Raw genomic sequence first — 18,383 nt, 5'->3', positions numbered from 1 at the left:
TTGAAGTTCATCCATCACGCAAGATTGATCCTGCAAAAGGAACATGTCAGTCTGTATACATGTGTGCTTTGGCAGGAGAAATTTGTGTCATGTAAGTACATTGTGGTGGGTTTCAATTTTGGCAATTGCAACTTTCTGGTGAATGCAGAGTTTATGCTTCCGGTTTCATGAACATGTGCATGCAACGCAGATCTATTTATTTATGTATTGTGCATTTGTAAGGCGCTTATACATCAACATACATTGTGTTTCAAAGCACCTCCATGAATTCAGACACGTTTTTGAGAAAATGCTTGTTGTATTTGCAAAATGATTGTGTCTATGTTTGCATGCTGGTGGCACTACTTACATTTCGACTGAATTGCTTGAATTTAGCAGCAGAAACTGTGTCAGTCGTATATAAGCAAATTGCCAGCAATTATATATATATATATATATATATATATTATTTTATATATATATATATATATATATATATATATATATATATATATATATATATATATATATATATAAAATTTGGCATTTATATAGCGCTAGGAACCCTCAGAGGGAAAGGCTGAGTTTGGCCCCGCCGCAGGCTCTGCACGGGATGTCAAAGCGAGTGCTCTACTCACTGTGCCACTTGACCAGCTGTATCACATATGTAATGAAGTTCCTGCTGACAGCATGTCAGGAGGATGGGTCATTCAGCATCCATGCAGGCTTTTAATAGTTTAGTGCATGGTGTTGCTGGTTATCTGAGGTGGACAGGAAAGGTTTTCGTGAAGACCCAGTCCAAACTGTGGAAAGGCTCTAACAGAATGGGATTGGGCCCCATTTACGAGCATGGCGGATTGCCGTGCCTGTATGATAGGCACGGGTACCGCCATGCTTGCCACCGACACCGCCTCCCATGATTGGGCAATAACCAGCCCATTACGAAATGAATGGGCCGGTAATTGCCCATTTGCGGGTGGCGTTATTGCCGGGCTCCCGATACCCATTCTTCCAGGGTGGGGAGCATGGATGTGCCCAGGCACCGTTGATAGCGGTGCCGGCGCAATTATGAATTTTGCTGGAGGGCTGTCAGGAACCCACAAGCAGAACTCGTAATGCAGCGGGACGGTATGAACGGTGCCGGCGCCTTACCGGCACCGTTCATACCGTCAATGCCAGGGTCATAATGAGGCCCATTATCTTTAATACAATGCAACCCTGATGGCTTCAAAATGTCTAAACATATTTTACGTACACAAATCTCCACCGAAAGGTTCACACTACTGTTAGACCAATACATGCGCTCATGCTTACGCTACTCAGATTGGCAATGTTTGCATGTCATTCAGACCCATGATATGGAGATAACACCATGCCTAAATCATCTGCACTGGGATCGCCTTTGATCATTATGATTCCCAACAATCATTTCTTTTGTGCCACAGAATCGCTGAGTGGAAGCTGCTCAGTGATGAACCAGAGGACATATGCTTACAACATATCCCATAGACTCAAGACTTTTGCCTTTCAGAGAAGGAACATGGCCAAAATGCCCACCTCGCTGTATTCAGGCTTAAACTGCTTCTCCACCAGCAACAGAGTGCACATGTGTGCCATATAATAGAGATTCATAAGGAGGCAGAATGTCGGGTAGTTATCTTCAAATGTCTTACTAATCCCCAAAAATTGAACATCTGAGTGAACTAGAGTTCATGTTTTTTCCTTTTTTCCTTATACTACCGTTCTTCGGGACATGCCGGAAAAATCCCTAACATTCCTTTGAGATATGTGTGATGTCTCCTTAAATGTTGAGAACTGACTTTCACATTAATGAAGACAGTGAACATGATTAATGAGTGCAATTCACAAGAGCATTCAGATAGTTCTGCACTGCAGGCGTTTCTCATCCTCTGTGTAAGCTTCTCTCATTTACAGGCAGAGCAGGTGAGTCGCGAAGTTTCAAATGCACAAATGCAAGTTTCACACGTTTCTAAGGTATAGACCTTACTTTATTTCATTGTATTGCCATTCCATTTCACTGGTCGTATGTATCTTCCAACTGAAGCAGACGTGCATGTCTAGCCACAAAGGCTCATTGTCAGGGAGAAATGTTCATGGCATGTAAGGTGTAACAAAAATGTATTCTACTATTAACAGTTACACAAACATTACACTGCTCATTAACCAAGAGGAACAAGGTAAATACTGTGCCCATATTGATGTCCTTACTTATAATCAAGCATGAGTATGCAACAAGTACATTCACATTGTTTATGTGTGAAACAAAAGTGAAATCCCTGTTGCATGTCCTACTCATAGTCACAGATTAGTCTGCAAAACTTCATTCTCATTCGCCCTCATGTTAACTACCATCTTTCAATGTCTGGCCACATTTTAAGACAAAGATCTGCTTGTCTAATACATCAATCACATTAGGTCATACATTCCCAAAATCAATTTGGAAAACAAACATAAGAAATGAAAAGGGAAAAGTATATTTTGAAGCATAGATAACATTGGCAGTGTGTAATCAAAATGATAGTACATAACAACACTTGTGATTCATTTATGATTGGAAGAGTGTCATTTGGAGCTGGGCTGTGTATGCCGGAGGATGGACAAGTGGGTGTCTTCCCTGTCAACATACAACTTGAAGAGTAACTGAATCTGATGTACAAATATAAGAGTAAAACAAATCAGTGTACCACGTCTCACTATACTGGTACCTGCTTGCTAAAGATCCCTTTTATGTTGTTGCTCTAACACACCCTTATTTGCATGTCTGAAAAATTCATATAAAAACAACTCATGATTCACAATGTCGTCTTCATTCGATTTTCATGACGATATCGTTGGATAATATGTTAGTGTATTCCCATTTCATACAAAGAAAATGAATGCAAATCTTCTTTGGAGTCACTGGACCTTCATTGCTGATTTCACAGCAAAGGGAGAAAAAAAAACAGAACATTTTAAATCAGTAATCACAAAGTTGTATTCATACACACATGGTGTATTTGAAAGTAGTAAACTATTATTGGCACTGGTCTGTTGTAGGCACACCATTTTAAATGAAAACCTACATCCATCAAAAACTTCAATTATGATTATTATCGCTAATCACCTGCAGCAGGACATGCATTTTTATGTCTGGCATTTAGACCTAGACTCACCATCTTGAGAACTAAAATCCACTCTGCTTTGTTGCAACAAATTTGCACTGCTCCATTGCCATCACCCTTTGAGGTTGCACTAGATGACCAGTCCCTGAAGAATGAGCTATCATCAGTGGATCTGTATTCATTAACTGACAATGTACTTGTACTTTTATAGGATTTGTATTATCAATTAATGGCACACATGTTCCATGATTTCTGTCTTTAACATGGGAATTTCGATTTTCCCCAAAACCATCCCACTGGGACATTTTATGATATACTCACTATACTCAAGTAATTAGGTGTTTGTTGCACAGTTTTCATTCTAAATCCCAAGGCATCCTTTCAACCCTCTCCCCATCGAAAGTGAACCACCCCTCTAGGAGAAATTGTTAAACGAGAACACCAAAGTATGCCGTTAGCCAACATTGTTCCTCCAAGAATGATCTTGGTCTGGTTGTATAATTCTGTATAATCCATCAACACTTTCAGTATTATATTTGGCCTTATGTCATTAAAGGAGTGGGAAGTGTTAGCTATGATTTGCTGAGTGACATGACCATCACCTCTGACCTGGAGATATACATATGCAACTGTATTTTATGTTTTATTGCACAATGACACCTGGTATGTTGAAAAATATCAAATATAAGACAATTTCCTACTAACAAATCTCAAACATTATCTTGGCCCGTTGCAATAATGTTATTACCTTAATATAACTTTCCTATGCCATTTCCCAATCTCACAGGAACACACTCTCTACTTCAGTGGTCTTCAAACTGTAGGGCAGGCCCTCCTGGGGGGCCTGAAGGGTGTCCAGGGGTGGGCACAGGAAGCTCCCAAAAGGGAGTATAGTGACTGATTTTAATAGAACATATAAGCAGAAGTTACATCTATGGGAGCCCAGCAGCAATACTTTTACTCAAGGAGGGGGTAAGGTAGGCCCAAAAATCGGAGTTGAACAGAAACAATTGAAACAAACCAATAAAATGGATGTACGAGATGCAAGAAATGCAAAGGTTTATTACAAGCAGGCTCGGACAGAAATCATTTGAAATTATTCAACATTTCAACATTAAATAGCGACTTTTATAGGAAGGAGTGATGTCATGTTTCATAACTTTGTTTCAAGATACATGTACATTCACATTCACTGATTGTACAGTAGCTGCTGTCCTATATGGGATTCTAAACAATACCTAGCCCTATTGGCCTATACTATTCCTCATGACCGTGCTAATTACTTCGCCTTGACAATGACCTTATAATAGTGTTATCCAGCTTCTCCATTTATGATTGGACATTAAACATTCTAACATTGTGCAACATACAACTCAGTTTGCCATTGGCTGTCCCACCTTGAGTGGGTTTCTTTCACCTGATTTGTCCAATCCCTTTGTGTGGAGTAGACAGTGGGGCAACAGAAAAGAATACCTCATCACGTTCTCATCGGACCCAAATATTGGCACCATCTGACCGTTCACAGCCTTGTGACTGTTCAACTGACAGTTAATATTGTGATTTCTCATTGAAAACATGTTTCACCTTTTGGTACATTTCCGTCCTTTTCCCATGATGGGCCTACACAACTTAGTAGGATATACTTCTCGGCCCTTGGCTTTGAGACCATGTGTGAATCTAAACTGAGTATTTATTTGTGGTTGGTTGTAAGTGGTCCTAACTCTAGTGGATATTTTCCGTTTGAAAGGGGTATCCAAAAATTTTAATGTATCCCCGATTATATTTCCTACACTAATCAAGCGTTTCATTGCTTCTATGATATTGAACACTTATTTCATTATATTCTTAGTTGAAGTGCCAAGGTTGCTAGGTACATGCAACTCCACTCATAGGTGGATGTTTTCCAACAGGGGGCAGTGTGTGTCTTTTGACTGATCAACTTCGTCTTGTGCACATCTCTGCACATTACCACATGTGAAGTGATGTGTAAGCACATTTTTTGTTATATGTTTCACTCGTCTGAGTCATGGGAACCTGCTGCACTATTTGCTCCTAGTCATTCCCTGTGCAGCCTTTCGCATCTTCCCTCATGGACTCTAACCTTGTCCTTTGTAATGTCTGAGACAAGCAGGAATGGACTGTGTTTGACCACTGAAAAGGTGAATATTTCTCTGCAGCCTTCTTTTTCCACTACTGTGGAAGGCTGCTTCTCTGCCATATTAATTTCTAGGTGTTCCCTACTGCTAGTATCACTGTTGTCTAATACATGTTTCTATATAATAGTTCTGTCATGATCTCTGCTTCCAAAAGGTCAGGGTTTTCCCAACTCCCTTGGAAGCAGATCCATAACCCAGGTTCCGAGTGCCAACCAGTGCCAATTGGGACCTTTTGGACCCAGTCCTGGCGCCAGTGGCACCAGGCTCATAAATATGCCCAGTCCCAGCGCTGGAAGCGCCGGGCTCATAATGCTTGGGTGGACTTACCTGCAGCAGACCATGCTGCTTACTTGCCTGCCAGTTGAGCCTCTGATCCTCTTCTGTTTGGAACTACTTTTCCTGTTGGGTGGGGCTGGAGCCACTCCCTAGATTCAGAACACTGGAGCTCTTCTGGAAGGCAGGAACTTTTTTTTTACCAGGAACTCTTTTCTTACTTAGGCGTGGCTGTGGAAGGAGACACCTAAGCACTACAGGAGGCTATTTAAACCACACCCGGTGGATGAATCTTGCTTTGCGTTATTCTGCACCCTCTGCAGCAGAACGCTCATCGTGTCTTCTGCATCCGGTCCTGGGCCTAAGGAAAAAGGCTTACCATCCTGAATCCAGTCTTCAGCAACACCTATAAAGACAAGAAAGAACAGGTTAGCATTCCGGCATCTGAAAGGCAAAGGCTTACCAACTCTTTGTGCGCTCCGGAGGTCTTCACACTGCATTCCGGGATCTGAAAGACAAAAGCTTACCAACTCTTCGCACGCTCCGGAGGCCGTCGGCGCTGCATCCCGCATCTGAAAGACAAAACAAGGTGCGTTTAAAGACATTGGGGAACTTTAATACTCACGTGCCATTACTCCTTTCCACATCTAACCCAGTGGGTATCCCGGCACCCTGCAGCCACTCCGAACTTGTACCTGCAAAATAAAAAGACAGTTAGAGCGCTTCGTAAAGCTGGCAACAAGCGCTTACTTACGTGCTTCCAGGCGCTTCTATTCATCACACGGGCTCCATCTTCAACTCACTTCAGCCCGTCATCCGCCATCGCCGGAACCCTGCAAAACAAGAGACATCATTATTAAAGACTTTAAAGACATTTGAGTTACTCGAAACTTACCGTTCGTGCAGTAAACGACGGACAGCAGTCCTCTGAAGTCAAGAGGCCTGCGCTACCTATCCAGTGAGGAAACTGGTTACAGCACCCTGCCCCGAGGCAGATGGAGAGCTCGGCGTTCACTTACCTAAGGTGAGAGCGTTAACCTGTGGGGGTCTACAGGAGAGGAGAAGAGGAAAGAGATAGGGACACCCCAATAACCCCAGTTCATTAACCCCGTATTTTCTATCTGCAGACATCTCACTCTGCACGTCAGGCATACAGGGCACAGAGGTCCAGCCCAAAGAGCCAACCGGGTGCTGCACATCACCTTGAAGATACGGTAGTCACCCAGTCAAGACAGGCGCCTCTGCGAGAATCAGGTGAGCGTTACAGAACGCAAAGCCTACCCCAAAACTCTCGCCCAGGCGCTATGGAAACCTCGGATACTGACCACCTAGCCCGGTTACTTGGGGAACTAAGGGCAGAAGTGCATGCAGCTCGTCAGGAAACGAACGCTCTAAGAAGGGAACTAATTATTTCCAAGGAGAGAACAGATGATCTTGCTAGACAATTGCTACTGTCACAAGCCGGACAGACCCCGCTACCCGCATCAGGGGCAAATCTTCCTTCAACATCCTCTATGAATCCAGTGCAGATCAACCTATCTGGGAATGTACCTCTGGCTGCGCCCGAACGATTTTCTGGTGACCCAAAGAGGTTTGCGGTATTTATCAATCAGTGCCGGTTGCACTTCTTATGCCGGCCAGCAGCCTTTCCAACTGATCAAGCTAAAGTAGCTTTTGTACTTTCGTACCTTAGTGGCAATGCGGCAGACTGGTCGATCCCTCTAGTTAATCAAGATGATCCGGTTCTCCATGATTTTCAAGCCTTTCAGCTTAGTATGGAAAAACTGTTCGCAAGACATGCACAGGGGCAGGCCTTGGACAATGAGCTTCTTTCGTTGCGACAGGGTAATCAAGACCTTTTGGCTTATATTGCATCTTTCAATAGACTAATAGTGGAAACTCAATGGCCTGAGGACAAAAGGATTACACTGTTTTATAGAGGTCTACGTGGAGAGCTCAAAGACGTTTTAGCCCAAGTAGTGAATCCCCCACAAGACTGTTCGGATTATATAGACTTGGTCGTTCAAATAGATCACAGACTGCAGAACAGGAAGGCCGATCGTTCCAAGTTTGATGCTCGAGTATTTTCCAAACCGCCAACTCCTTCCAAAGGAGTAGACTCCGGGGAACCCATGCAAATAGGGGGTCTGAAAGGTCCTCTAACACAAAGGGAGCGGGAAAGGAGAAAACAGTTGCAAGTATGCCTATATTGCGGAAACTCAGGGCACTTTCTTCGAGACTGTCCGGTGAAACCTGCCAAGAAGGCAGTAGGAGCTGCAGTTACCACAGTTACAAACTCTGAGCAGGGAAACGACCTCGCCCGACAAGAATAGAGGTCCTCTTGCCGAGCGTGAAAACCAGTTCCGTGACCTCGCATTTCGTGATACCTATGGTCCTCATTAGCCCTGATAATCCGAGTCGATTACATGCAATTGAAGCTTACGTCGACAGCGGTGCCATCGGCAATTATGTGGATCATGAAATGGTTTTGAGGATGAATCTAACTCTTTGTCCCAAGGCTGTAAAGGACGTCATTACTACGGTGGATGGTACGGAGATAGCCTCCGGGCCAGTAACGCATACCACTCAAGAGGTGACGCTAGTAAGTCAAGATGGACACCATGAGAAGATCGTGTTCGATGTGATCAAGGCCCCTCAGTTCCAGATTATTCTAGGAATACCTTGGTTAGAGAAACACAATCCTCTGATCGATTGGCGAGCAAGAACGGTCCAGTTTCCAGAATGTGTCTCTACGTGTCACCCTCCACCTGGTGTTGCACTGGCAGCAATTTCTTCAGAGACTCCCCAGTTACCTCCCGAATACCTAGAATACCAAGATGTTTTCCGGAAGGAGCAGGCTAACTCTCTACCTCCTCATAGGTCTTATGACTGCCAGATAGACCTGATACCTGGATCTACTCCTCCTTGTAGTAGAATTTATGCCCTCACCGAGCCTGAGAACCTTCACCTTAGACAATACCTGGATCAATACCTGGCAAATGGGTTTATTCGTCCCTCCAAGTCCCCTGCCTCTTCAGCTTTGTTCTTCGTTCCAAAAAAGGAAGGAGACCTTAGAACTTGTATCGATTATCGCTCCCTGAACCAGATCACCGTTAAGAATAGATATCCGTTACCTTTGATCCCTGAACTCCTGGACCAAGTCAGAAAAGCATGCATATATACAAAGCTGGATCTTAGAGGAGCTTACCACTTGGTACGAGTAAAAGAGGGCGATGAATGGAAGACGGCCTTCTGCACCAAGTATGGGCTATTTGAATATCAGGTCATGCCCTTCGGACTTTGCAATGTCCCGGCCGCCTTTCAATATTTTATGAACGATGTCCTCAGAGAGCTCATAGATGTGTGTGTTGTTGTTTACATCGACGACATTCTCGTTTATTCTTCATCGGAATCTGAACATCGGAAACACGTGAAAATGGTCCTCGAAAGATTGCGTCAACACAAACTTTTCGCTAAGTTGGAAAAATGCGTTTTCAACGTGACTGAAGTTGAATTCTTGGGATTCATATTATCACCTGGCGGAGTGCGTATGGATTCAAAGAAGGTCGATGCAGTTCTCAAATGGCCATCACCATCCTCCGTAAAAGGTGTGCAAAGCATGTTAGGCTTCGCTAACTTTTACCGCAGGTTTATCCCCGAGTTCTCTCGAATAGTCCAGCCCATCACTGCCTTGTTAAAGAAAAACAAACGTTTTGAATGGTCCACCGAGGCGGAACAAGCTTTCCAGGATTTGAAGACTAAATTTATCTCTGCACCAATCTTAAAACACCCTCGCCCCGAACTCCCCTACATCGTGGAAACTGATGCTTCAAGCCTTGCCATGGGGGCAGTTCTATCACAAAAGGACCCGGTAACCAATCAGTTGCATCCCGTGGCATTTTGGTCCCGCAAATTCTCGCCTCCTGAAGTCAATTACACGATTACTGACAAGGAACTTCTGGCTATCAAGTCTGCCTTTAAGGCCTGGCGGCATTATCTGCTGGGGGCCCGACACACCGTTACTGTGATTACGGATCACCGAAACCTGCAATAATTGAAAACCGCAAAAGCCCAATCCTCTAGACAACTCCGTTGGGCATTATTCTTTGCCGAGTTTGACTTCATAATTACCTATCGACCTGGTACCAAGAACGGTAAAGCCGATGCCCTTTCTCGGATGGGAGTGGAAGAACACTTGATCAACCCTAAACCTGTACCAATCATTCCCGAACAAAGAATTCTGGGTGTAATCACCACAGAATCCATAGAGGAAGTTAAGGATAAAGCCAGGCAACTTGTAACTCCAGCAGACATACAGAATTGGCATCTGCAAGGAAAGGACTTTGCAGTAAAGGACAACTTATTGTATTTCCAAGAACGATTATACCTACCCAGCACAGATTTACAGAAAAAAGTAATCTCTTGTTATCACGACTCTTTAATGGAAGGTCATCCCGGTATAGCCAAGACCTCAGAAAAGATCAAGCGCTACTTCTGGTGGCCGTCTTGGAAAAAAGATATCAGAGACTTTATAATGTCCTGTGGAGTATGCGCCCAAAACAAGAGTCAAAAGGAAAGACCAGCAGGCCTCTTACGCCCTATTGACATCCCACCTCGCCCTTGGCATACGCTTTCTATGGACTTCATCACCGATCTACCTCCATGCTCCGGATACAATACGATTCTAGTAATCGTGGACTTATTCTCCAAGATGGCGCATTTCATTCCGCTCAAAGGCTTGCCAACAGCAGCAACTCTGGCCCGAGAATTTCTCGAAAACATCGTCCGACTGCACGGTTTTCCTTCGGTTCTAATTTCGGATCGAGGTAGTCAATTTATTTCTCATTTTTGGCGAAGTTGCTGTCGGTCGGCTCAAATTGATGTGAGACTATCGACCAGTCACCACCCTCAGACCGACGGACAAACCGAGAGGACCAATCAAACTCTGGAACAGTATTTACGCTGCATGCTGCAACAAACTGAAAAAACTTGGAAAGATATCCTTTGGATAGCCGAGTATGCCTACAATAACTCTGTCCATTCGGGAACTGGGAAAACCCTGTTTTTTCTTTTGTACGGCAGTCACCCTCGAACCTCGGAGTTGGATCCCCTCCAAGATCTTGAAACACCAGCAGTAGACTACCTGCATTCTACAATCACCCAAGCCTTTAAGGAAGCTGGTTCTCACCTTCAAAGGGCTAAAGAACAATACAAGAAAGGAGCAGATCAACATCGGAAGGAAGCCCCTCACTATCAAGTAGGGGATCAAGTCTGGTTATCCACCAAATATCTATCTCTAAAAGTGCCACGCACATTCAACCCAAGATACCTTGGTCCCTATTCCATCACTACCATAGTAAACCCAGTAGCGGTCAAGTTGGACTTGCCCCCGCACATGAAGACACATCCGGTCTTCCACGTCTCTCTATTAAAACCCGTGCAACCTCAAACCCGACTAACCAAATCTCCAAAACCTATCCTAGTTGATGGAGAACTCGAGTTTGAAGTCAAAAGCATTCTGGACTCCAAGATCTCCAAATCTAAACTATTCTACCTAATTGACTGGAAAGGCTACGGCCCCCAAGAGAGATCCTGGGAACCTGCTGAATATGTCCACGCTCCTCGCCTAATCAAAAGATTTCACCGAACATTTCCTGACAAGCCAAAACCCCCGGAGAAGCCCGGTTTGGGAGGGGCCTTGAGGGGGGGTACTGTCATGATCTCTGCTTCCAAAAGGTCAGGGTTTTCCCAACTCCCTTGGAAGCAGATCCATAACCCAGGTTCCGAGTGCCAACCAGTCCCAATTGGGACCTTTTGGACCCAGTCCTGGCGCTAGTGGCACCAGGCTCATAAATATGCCCAGTCCCAGCACTGGAAGCGCCGGGCTCATAATGCTTGGGTGGACTTACCTGCAGCAGACCATGCTGCTTACTTGCCTGCCAGTTGAGCCTCTGATCCTCTTCTGTTTGGAACTACTTTTCCTGTTGGGTGGGGCTGGAGCCACTCCCTAGATTCAGAACACTGGAGCTCTTCTGGAAGGCAGGAACTCTTTTTTTACCAGGAACTCTTTTCTTACTTAGGCGTGGCTGTGGAAGGAGACACCTAAGCACTACAGGAGGCTATTTAAACCACACCCGGTGGATGAATCTTGCTTTGCGTTATTCTGCACCCTCTGCAGCAGAACGCTCATCGTGTCTTCTGCATCCGGTCCTAGGCCTAAGGAAAAAGGCTTACCATCCTGAATCCAGTCTTCAGCAACACCTATAAAGACAAGAAAGAACAGGTTAGCATTCCGGCATCTGAAAGGCAAAGGCTTACCAACTCTTTGTGCGCTCCGGAGGTCTTCACACTGCATTCCGGGATCTGAAAGACAAAAGCTTACCAACTCTTCGCACGCTCCGGAGGCCGTCGGCGCTGCATCCCGCATCTGAAAGACAAAACAAGGTGCGTTTAAAGACATTGGGGAACTTTAATACTCACGTGCCATTACTCCTTTCCACATCTAACCCAGTGGGTATCCCGGCACCCTGCAGCCACTCCGAACTTGTACCTGCAAAATAAAAAGACAGTTAGAGCGCTTCGTAAAGCTGGCAACAAGCGCTTACTTACGTGCTTCCAGGCGCTTCTATTCATCACACGGGCTCCATCTTCAACTCACTTCAGCCCGTCATCCGCCATCGCCGGAACCCTGCAAAACAAGAGACATCATTATTAAAGACTTTAAAGACATTTGAGTTACTCGAAACTTACCGTTCGTGCAGTAAACGACGGACAGCAGTCCTCTGAAGTCAAGAGGCCTGCGCTACCTATCCAGTGAGGAAACTGGTTACAGCACCCTGCCCCGAGGCAGATGGAGAGCTCGGCGTTCACTTACCTAAGGTGAGAGCGTTAACCTGTGGGGGTCTACAGGAGAGGAGAAGAGGAAAGAGATAGGGACACCCCAATAACCCCAGTTCAATAACCCCGTATTTTCTATCTGCAGACATCTTACTCTGCACGTCAGGCATACAGGGCACAGAGGTCCAGCCCAAAGAGCCAACCGGGTGCTGCACATCACCTTGAAGATACGGTAGTCGCCCAGTCAAGACCGGCGCCTCTGCGAGAATCAGGTGAGCGTTACAGAACGCAAAGCCTACCCCAAAACTCTCGCCCAGGCGCTATGGAAACCTCGGATACTGACCACCTAGCCCGGTTACTTGGGGAACTAAGGGCAGAAGTGCATGCAGCTCGTCAGGAAACGGACGCTCTAAGAAGGGAACTAATTATTTCCAAGGAGAGAACAGATGATCTTGCTAGACAATTGCTACTGTCACAACCCGTACAGACCCAGCTACCCGCATCAGGGGCAAATCTTCCTTCAACATCCTCTATGAATCCAGTGCAGATCAACCTACCTGGGAATGTACCTGTGGCTCCGCCCGAACGATTTTCTGGTGACCCAAAGAGGTTTGCGGTATTTATCAATCAGTGCCGGTTGCACTTCTTATGCCGGCCAGCAGCCTTTCCAACTGATCAAGCTAAAGTAGCTTTTGTACTTTCGTACCTTAGTGGCAATGCGGAAGACTGGTTGATCCCTCTAGTTAATCAAGATGATCCGGTTCTCCATGATTTTCAAGCCTTTCAGCTTAGTATGGAAAAACTGTTCGCAAGACATGCACAGGGGCAGGCCTTGGACAATGAGCTTCTTTCGTTGCGACAGGGTAATCAAGACCTTTTGGCTTATATTGCATCTTTCAATAGACTAATAGTGGAAACTCAATGGCCTGAGGACAAAAGGATTACGCTGTTTTATAGAGGTCTACGTGGAGAGCTCAAAGACGTTTTAGCCCAAGTAGTGAATCCCCCACAAGACTGTTCGGATTATATAGACTTGGTCTTTCAAATAGATCACAGACTGCAGAACAGGAAGGCCGATCGTTCCAAGTTTGATGCTCGAGTATTTTCCAAACCGCCAACTCCTTCCAAAGGAGTAGACTCCGGGGAACCCATGCAAATAGGGGGTCTGAAAGGTCCTCTAACACAAAGGGAGCGGGAAAGGAGAAAACAGTTGCAATTATGCCTATATTGCGGAAACTCAGGGCACTTTCTTCGAGACTGTCCGGTGAAACCTGCCAAGAAGGCAGTAGGAGCTGCAGTTACCACAGTTACAAACTCTGAGCAGGGAAACGACCTCGCCCGACAAGAATAGAGGTCCTCTTGCCGAGCGTGAAAACCAGTTCCGTGACCTCGCATTTCGTGATACCTATGGTCCTCATTAGCCCTGATAATCCGAGTCGATTACATGCAATTGAAGCTTGCGTCGACAGCGGTGCCATCGGCAATTATGTGGATCATGAAATGGTTTTGAGGATGAATCTAACTCTTTGTCCCAAGGCTGTAAAGGACGTCATTACTACGGTGGATGGTACGGAGATAGCCTCCGGGCCAGTAACGCATACCACTCAAGAGGTGACGCTAGTAAGTCAAGATGGACACCATGAGAAGATCGTGTTCGATGTGATCAAGGCCCCTCAGTTCCAGATTATTCTAGGAATACCTTGGTTAGAGAAACACAATCCTCTGATCGATTGGCGAGCAAGAACGGTCCAGTTTCCAGAATGTGTCTCTACGTGTCACCCTCCACCTGGTGTTGCACTGGCAGCAATTTCTTCAGAGACTCCCCAGTTACCTCCCGAATACCTAGAATACCAAGATGTTTTCCGGAAGGAGCAGGCTAACTCTCTACCTCCTCATAGGTCTTATGACTGCCAGATAGACCTGATACCTGGATCTACTCCTCCTTGTAGTAGAATTTATGCCCTCACCGAGCCTGAGAACCTTCACCTTCGACAATACCTGGATCAATACCTGGCAAATGGGTTTATTCGTCCCTCCAAGTCCCCTGCCTCTTCAGCTTTGTTCTTCGTTCCAAAAAAGGAAGGAGACCTTAGAACTTGTATCGATTATCGCTCCCTGAACCAGATCACTGTTAAGAATAGATATCCGTTACCTTTGATCCCTGAACTCCTGGACCAAGTCAGAAAAGCATGCATATATACAAAGCTGGATCTTAGAGGAGCTTACCACTTGGTACGAGTAAAAGAGGGCGATGAATGGAAGACGGCCTTCCGCACCAAGTATGGGCTATTTGAATATCAGGTCATGCCCTTCGGACTTTGCAATGCCCCGGCCGCCTTTCAATATTTTATGAACGATGTCCTCAGAGAGCTCATAGATGTGTGTGTTGTTGTTTACATCGACGACATTCTCGTTTATTCTTCATCGGAATCTGAACATCGGAAACACGTGAAAATGGTCCTCGAAAGATTGCGTCAACACAAACTTTTCGCTAAGTTGGAAAAATGCGTTTTCAACGTGACTGAAGTTGAATTCTTGGGATTCATATTATCACCTGGCGGAGTGCGTATGGATTCAAAGAAGGTCGATGCAGTTCTCAAATGGCCATCACCATCCTCCGTAAAAGGTGTGCAAAGCATGTTAGGCTTCGCTAACTTTTACCGCAGGTTTATCCCCGAGTTCTCTCGAATAGTCCAGCCCATCACTGCCTTGTTAAAGAAAAACAAACGTTTTGAATGGTCCACCGAGGCGGAACAAGCTTTCCAGGATTTGAAGACTAAATTTATCTCTGCACCAATCTTAAAACACCCTCGCCCCGAACTCCCCTACATCGTGGAAACTGATGCTTCAAGCCTTGCCATGGGGGCAGTTCTATCACAAAAGGACCCGGTAACCAATCAGTTGCATCCCGTGGCATTTTGGTCCCGCAAATTCTCGCCTCCTGAAGTCAATTACACGATTACTGACAAGGAACTTCTGGCTATCAAGTCTGCCTTTAAGGCCTGGCGGCATTATCTGCTGGGGGCCCGACACACCGTTACTGTGATTACGGATCACCGAAACCTGCAATATTTGAAAACCGCAAAAGCCCAATCCTCTAGACAACTCCGTTGGGCATTATTCTTTGCCGAGTTTGACTTCATAATTACCTATCGACCTGGTACCAAGAACGGTAAAGCCGATGCCCTTTCTCAGATGGGAGTGGAAGAACACTTGATCAACCCTAAACCTGTACCAATCATTCCCGAACAAAGAATTCTGGGTGTAATCACCACAGAATCCATAGAGGAAGTTAAGGATAAAGCCAGGCAACTTGTAACTCCAGCAGACATACAGAATTGGCATCTGCAGGGAAAGGACTTTGCAGTAAAGGACAACTTATTGTATTTCCAAGAATGATTATACCTACCCAGCACAGATTTACAGAAAAAAGTAATCTCTTGTTATCACGACTCTTTAATGGAAGGTCATCCCGGTATAGCCAAGACCTCAGAAAAGATCAAGCGCTACTTCTGGTGGCCGTCTTGGAAAAAAGATATCAGAGACTTTATAATGTCCTGTGGAGTATGCGCCCAAAACAAGAGTCAAAAGGAAAGACCAGCAGGCTTCTTACGCCCTATTGACATCCCACCTCGCCCTTGGCATACGCTTTCTATGGACTTCATCACCGATCTACCTCCATGCTCCGGATACAATACGATTCTAGTAATCGTGGACTTATTCTCCAAGATGGCGCATTTCATTCCGCTCAAAGGCTTGCCAACAGCAGCAACTCTGGCCCGAGAATTTCTCGAAAACATCGTCCGACTGCACGGTTTTCCTTCGGTTCTAATTTCGGATCGAGGTAGTCAATTTATTTCTCATTTTTGGCGAAGTTGCTGTCGGTCGGCTCAAATTGATGTGAGACTATCGACCAGTCACCACCCTCAGACCGACGGACAAACCGAGAGGACCAATCAAACTCTGGAACAGTATTTACGCTGCATGCTGCAACAAACTGAAAAAACTTGGAAAGATATCCTTTGGATAGCCGAGTATGCCTACAATAACTCTGTCCATTCGGGAACTGGGAAAACCCTGTTTTTTCTTTTGTACGGCAGTCAACCTCGAACCTCGGAGTTGGATCCCCTCCAAGATCTTGAAACACCAGCAGTAGACTACCTGCATTCTACAATCACCCAAGCCTTTAAGGAAGCTGGTTCTCACCTTCAAAGGGCTAAAGAACAATACAAGAAAGGAGCAGATCAACATCGGAAGGAAGCCCCTCACTATCAAGTAGGGGATCAAGTCTGGTTATCCACCAAATATCTATCTCTAAAAGGGCCACGCACATTCAACCCAAGATACCTTGGTCCCTATTCCATCACTACCATAGTAAACCCAGTAGCGGTCAAGTTGGACTTGCCCCCGCACATGAAGACACATCCGGTCTTCCACGTCTCTCTATTAAAACCTGTGCAACCTCAAACCCGACTAACCAAATCTCCAAAACCTATCCTAGTTGATGGAGAACTCGAGTTTGAAGTCAAAAGCATTCTGGACTCCAAGATCTCCAAATCTAAACTATTCTACCTAATTGACTGGAAAGGCTACGGCCCCCAAGAGAGATCCTCTTTTCTTACTTAGGCGTGGCTGTGGAAGGAGACACCTAAGCACTACAGGAGGCTATTTAAACCACACCCGGTGGATGAATCTTGCTTTGCGTTATTCTGCACCCTCTGCAGCAGAACGCTCATCGTGTCTTCTGCATCCTGTCCTGGGCCTAAGGAAAAAGGCTTACCATCCTGAATCCAGTCTTCAGCAACACCTATAAAGACAAGAAAGAACAGGTTAGCATTCCGGCATCTGAAAGGCAAAGGCTTACCAACTCTTTGTGCGCTCCGGAGTTCTTCACACTGCATTCCGGGATCTGAAAGACAAAAGCTTACCAACTCTTCGCACGCTCCGGAGGCCGTCGGCGCTGCATCCCGCATCTGAAAGACAAAACAAGGTGCGTTTAAAGACATTGGGGAACTTTAATACTCACGTGCCATTACTCCTTTCCACATCTAACCCAGTGGGTATCCCGGCACCCTGCAGCCACTCCGAACTTGTACCTGCAAAATAAAAAGACAGTTAGAGCGCTTCGTAAAGCTGGCAACAAGCGCTTACTTACGTGCTTCCAGGCGCTTCTATTCATCACACGGGCTCCATCTTCAACTCACTTCAGCCCGTCATCCGCCATCGCCGGAACCCTGCAAAACAAGAGACATCATTATTAAAGACTTTAAAGACATTTGAGTTACTCGAAACTTACCGTTCGTGCAGTAAACGACGGACAGCAGTCCTCTGAAGTCAAGAGGCCTGCGCTACCTATCCAGTGAGGAAACTGGTTACAGCAACCTGCCCCGAGGCAGATGGAGAGCTCGGCGTTCACTTACCTAAGGTGAGAGCGTTAACCTGTGGGGGTCTACAGGAGAGGAGAAGAGGAAAGAGATAGGGACACCCCAATAACCCCAGTTCATTAACCCCGTATTTTCTATCTGCAGACATCTTACTCTGCACGTCAGGCATACAGGGCACAGAGGTCCAGCCCAAAGAGCCAACCGGGTGCTGCACATCACCTTGAAGATACGGTAGTCGCCCAGTCAAGACCGGCGCCTCTGCGAGAATCAGGTGAGCGTTACAAGTTCCACTCTAAGAAGTGGCATATGTTTTCTTTGGTTTGCTTCTAAGTGCATATCCTATTTCTATTGTGGTGCTATAAGTTAGTTGCTTCCTACTTTACTGCACACAGTTTGCACTCTCAAGGTTATATGCTTTATTCTCCGAAATGTGTCTATCCCTTTGTCTGCTTCACATAAGACCCATATATCATGCCAAATAGCAAGGTGACTGGCCCTCTATGTGGGTAATATCTCATGTTAGAGGGATTTTGTTAGCCTGTAGTTTCTCTCATATTTGGGGCATTGCACTTATATCCAAACAGGGGGTTCAGCAACAACATTTTAACACCAGGGGTACTTGCCATAACAAG

At 45.5% G+C, this 18,383-nt stretch overlaps 1 protein-coding gene across 1 annotated transcript in view; it reads right to left on the bottom strand.

The window, feature by feature from the left end:
* Window positions 1-1,966: 1,966 nt before the first annotated feature.
* The window catches only part of CRTAC1 (cartilage acidic protein 1), a 2,821,007-nt gene continuing 2,804,590 nt past the window's right edge, over window positions 1,967-18,383 (bottom strand). Inside the window, exon 15 of the mRNA XM_069611550.1 lies at window positions 1,967-2,912. Within this exon, the coding sequence (XP_069467651.1) occupies window positions 2,896-2,912 (17 nt within the window). The 3' untranslated portion in view covers window positions 1,967-2,895. The remainder of the gene's footprint in view (window positions 2,913-18,383) is intronic.

The sequence above is a fragment of the Ambystoma mexicanum genome, chromosome 8 (genome assembly GCF_040938575.1).
Source record: "Ambystoma mexicanum isolate Mex_15411 chromosome 8, UKY_AmexF1_1, whole genome shotgun sequence".
Classification (NCBI taxonomy): domain Eukaryota; kingdom Metazoa; phylum Chordata; class Amphibia; order Caudata; family Ambystomatidae; genus Ambystoma; species Ambystoma mexicanum.
Note: the sequence above shows the minus strand (reverse complement) of the source record. Positions and strands in the feature narration are given on the sequence as shown.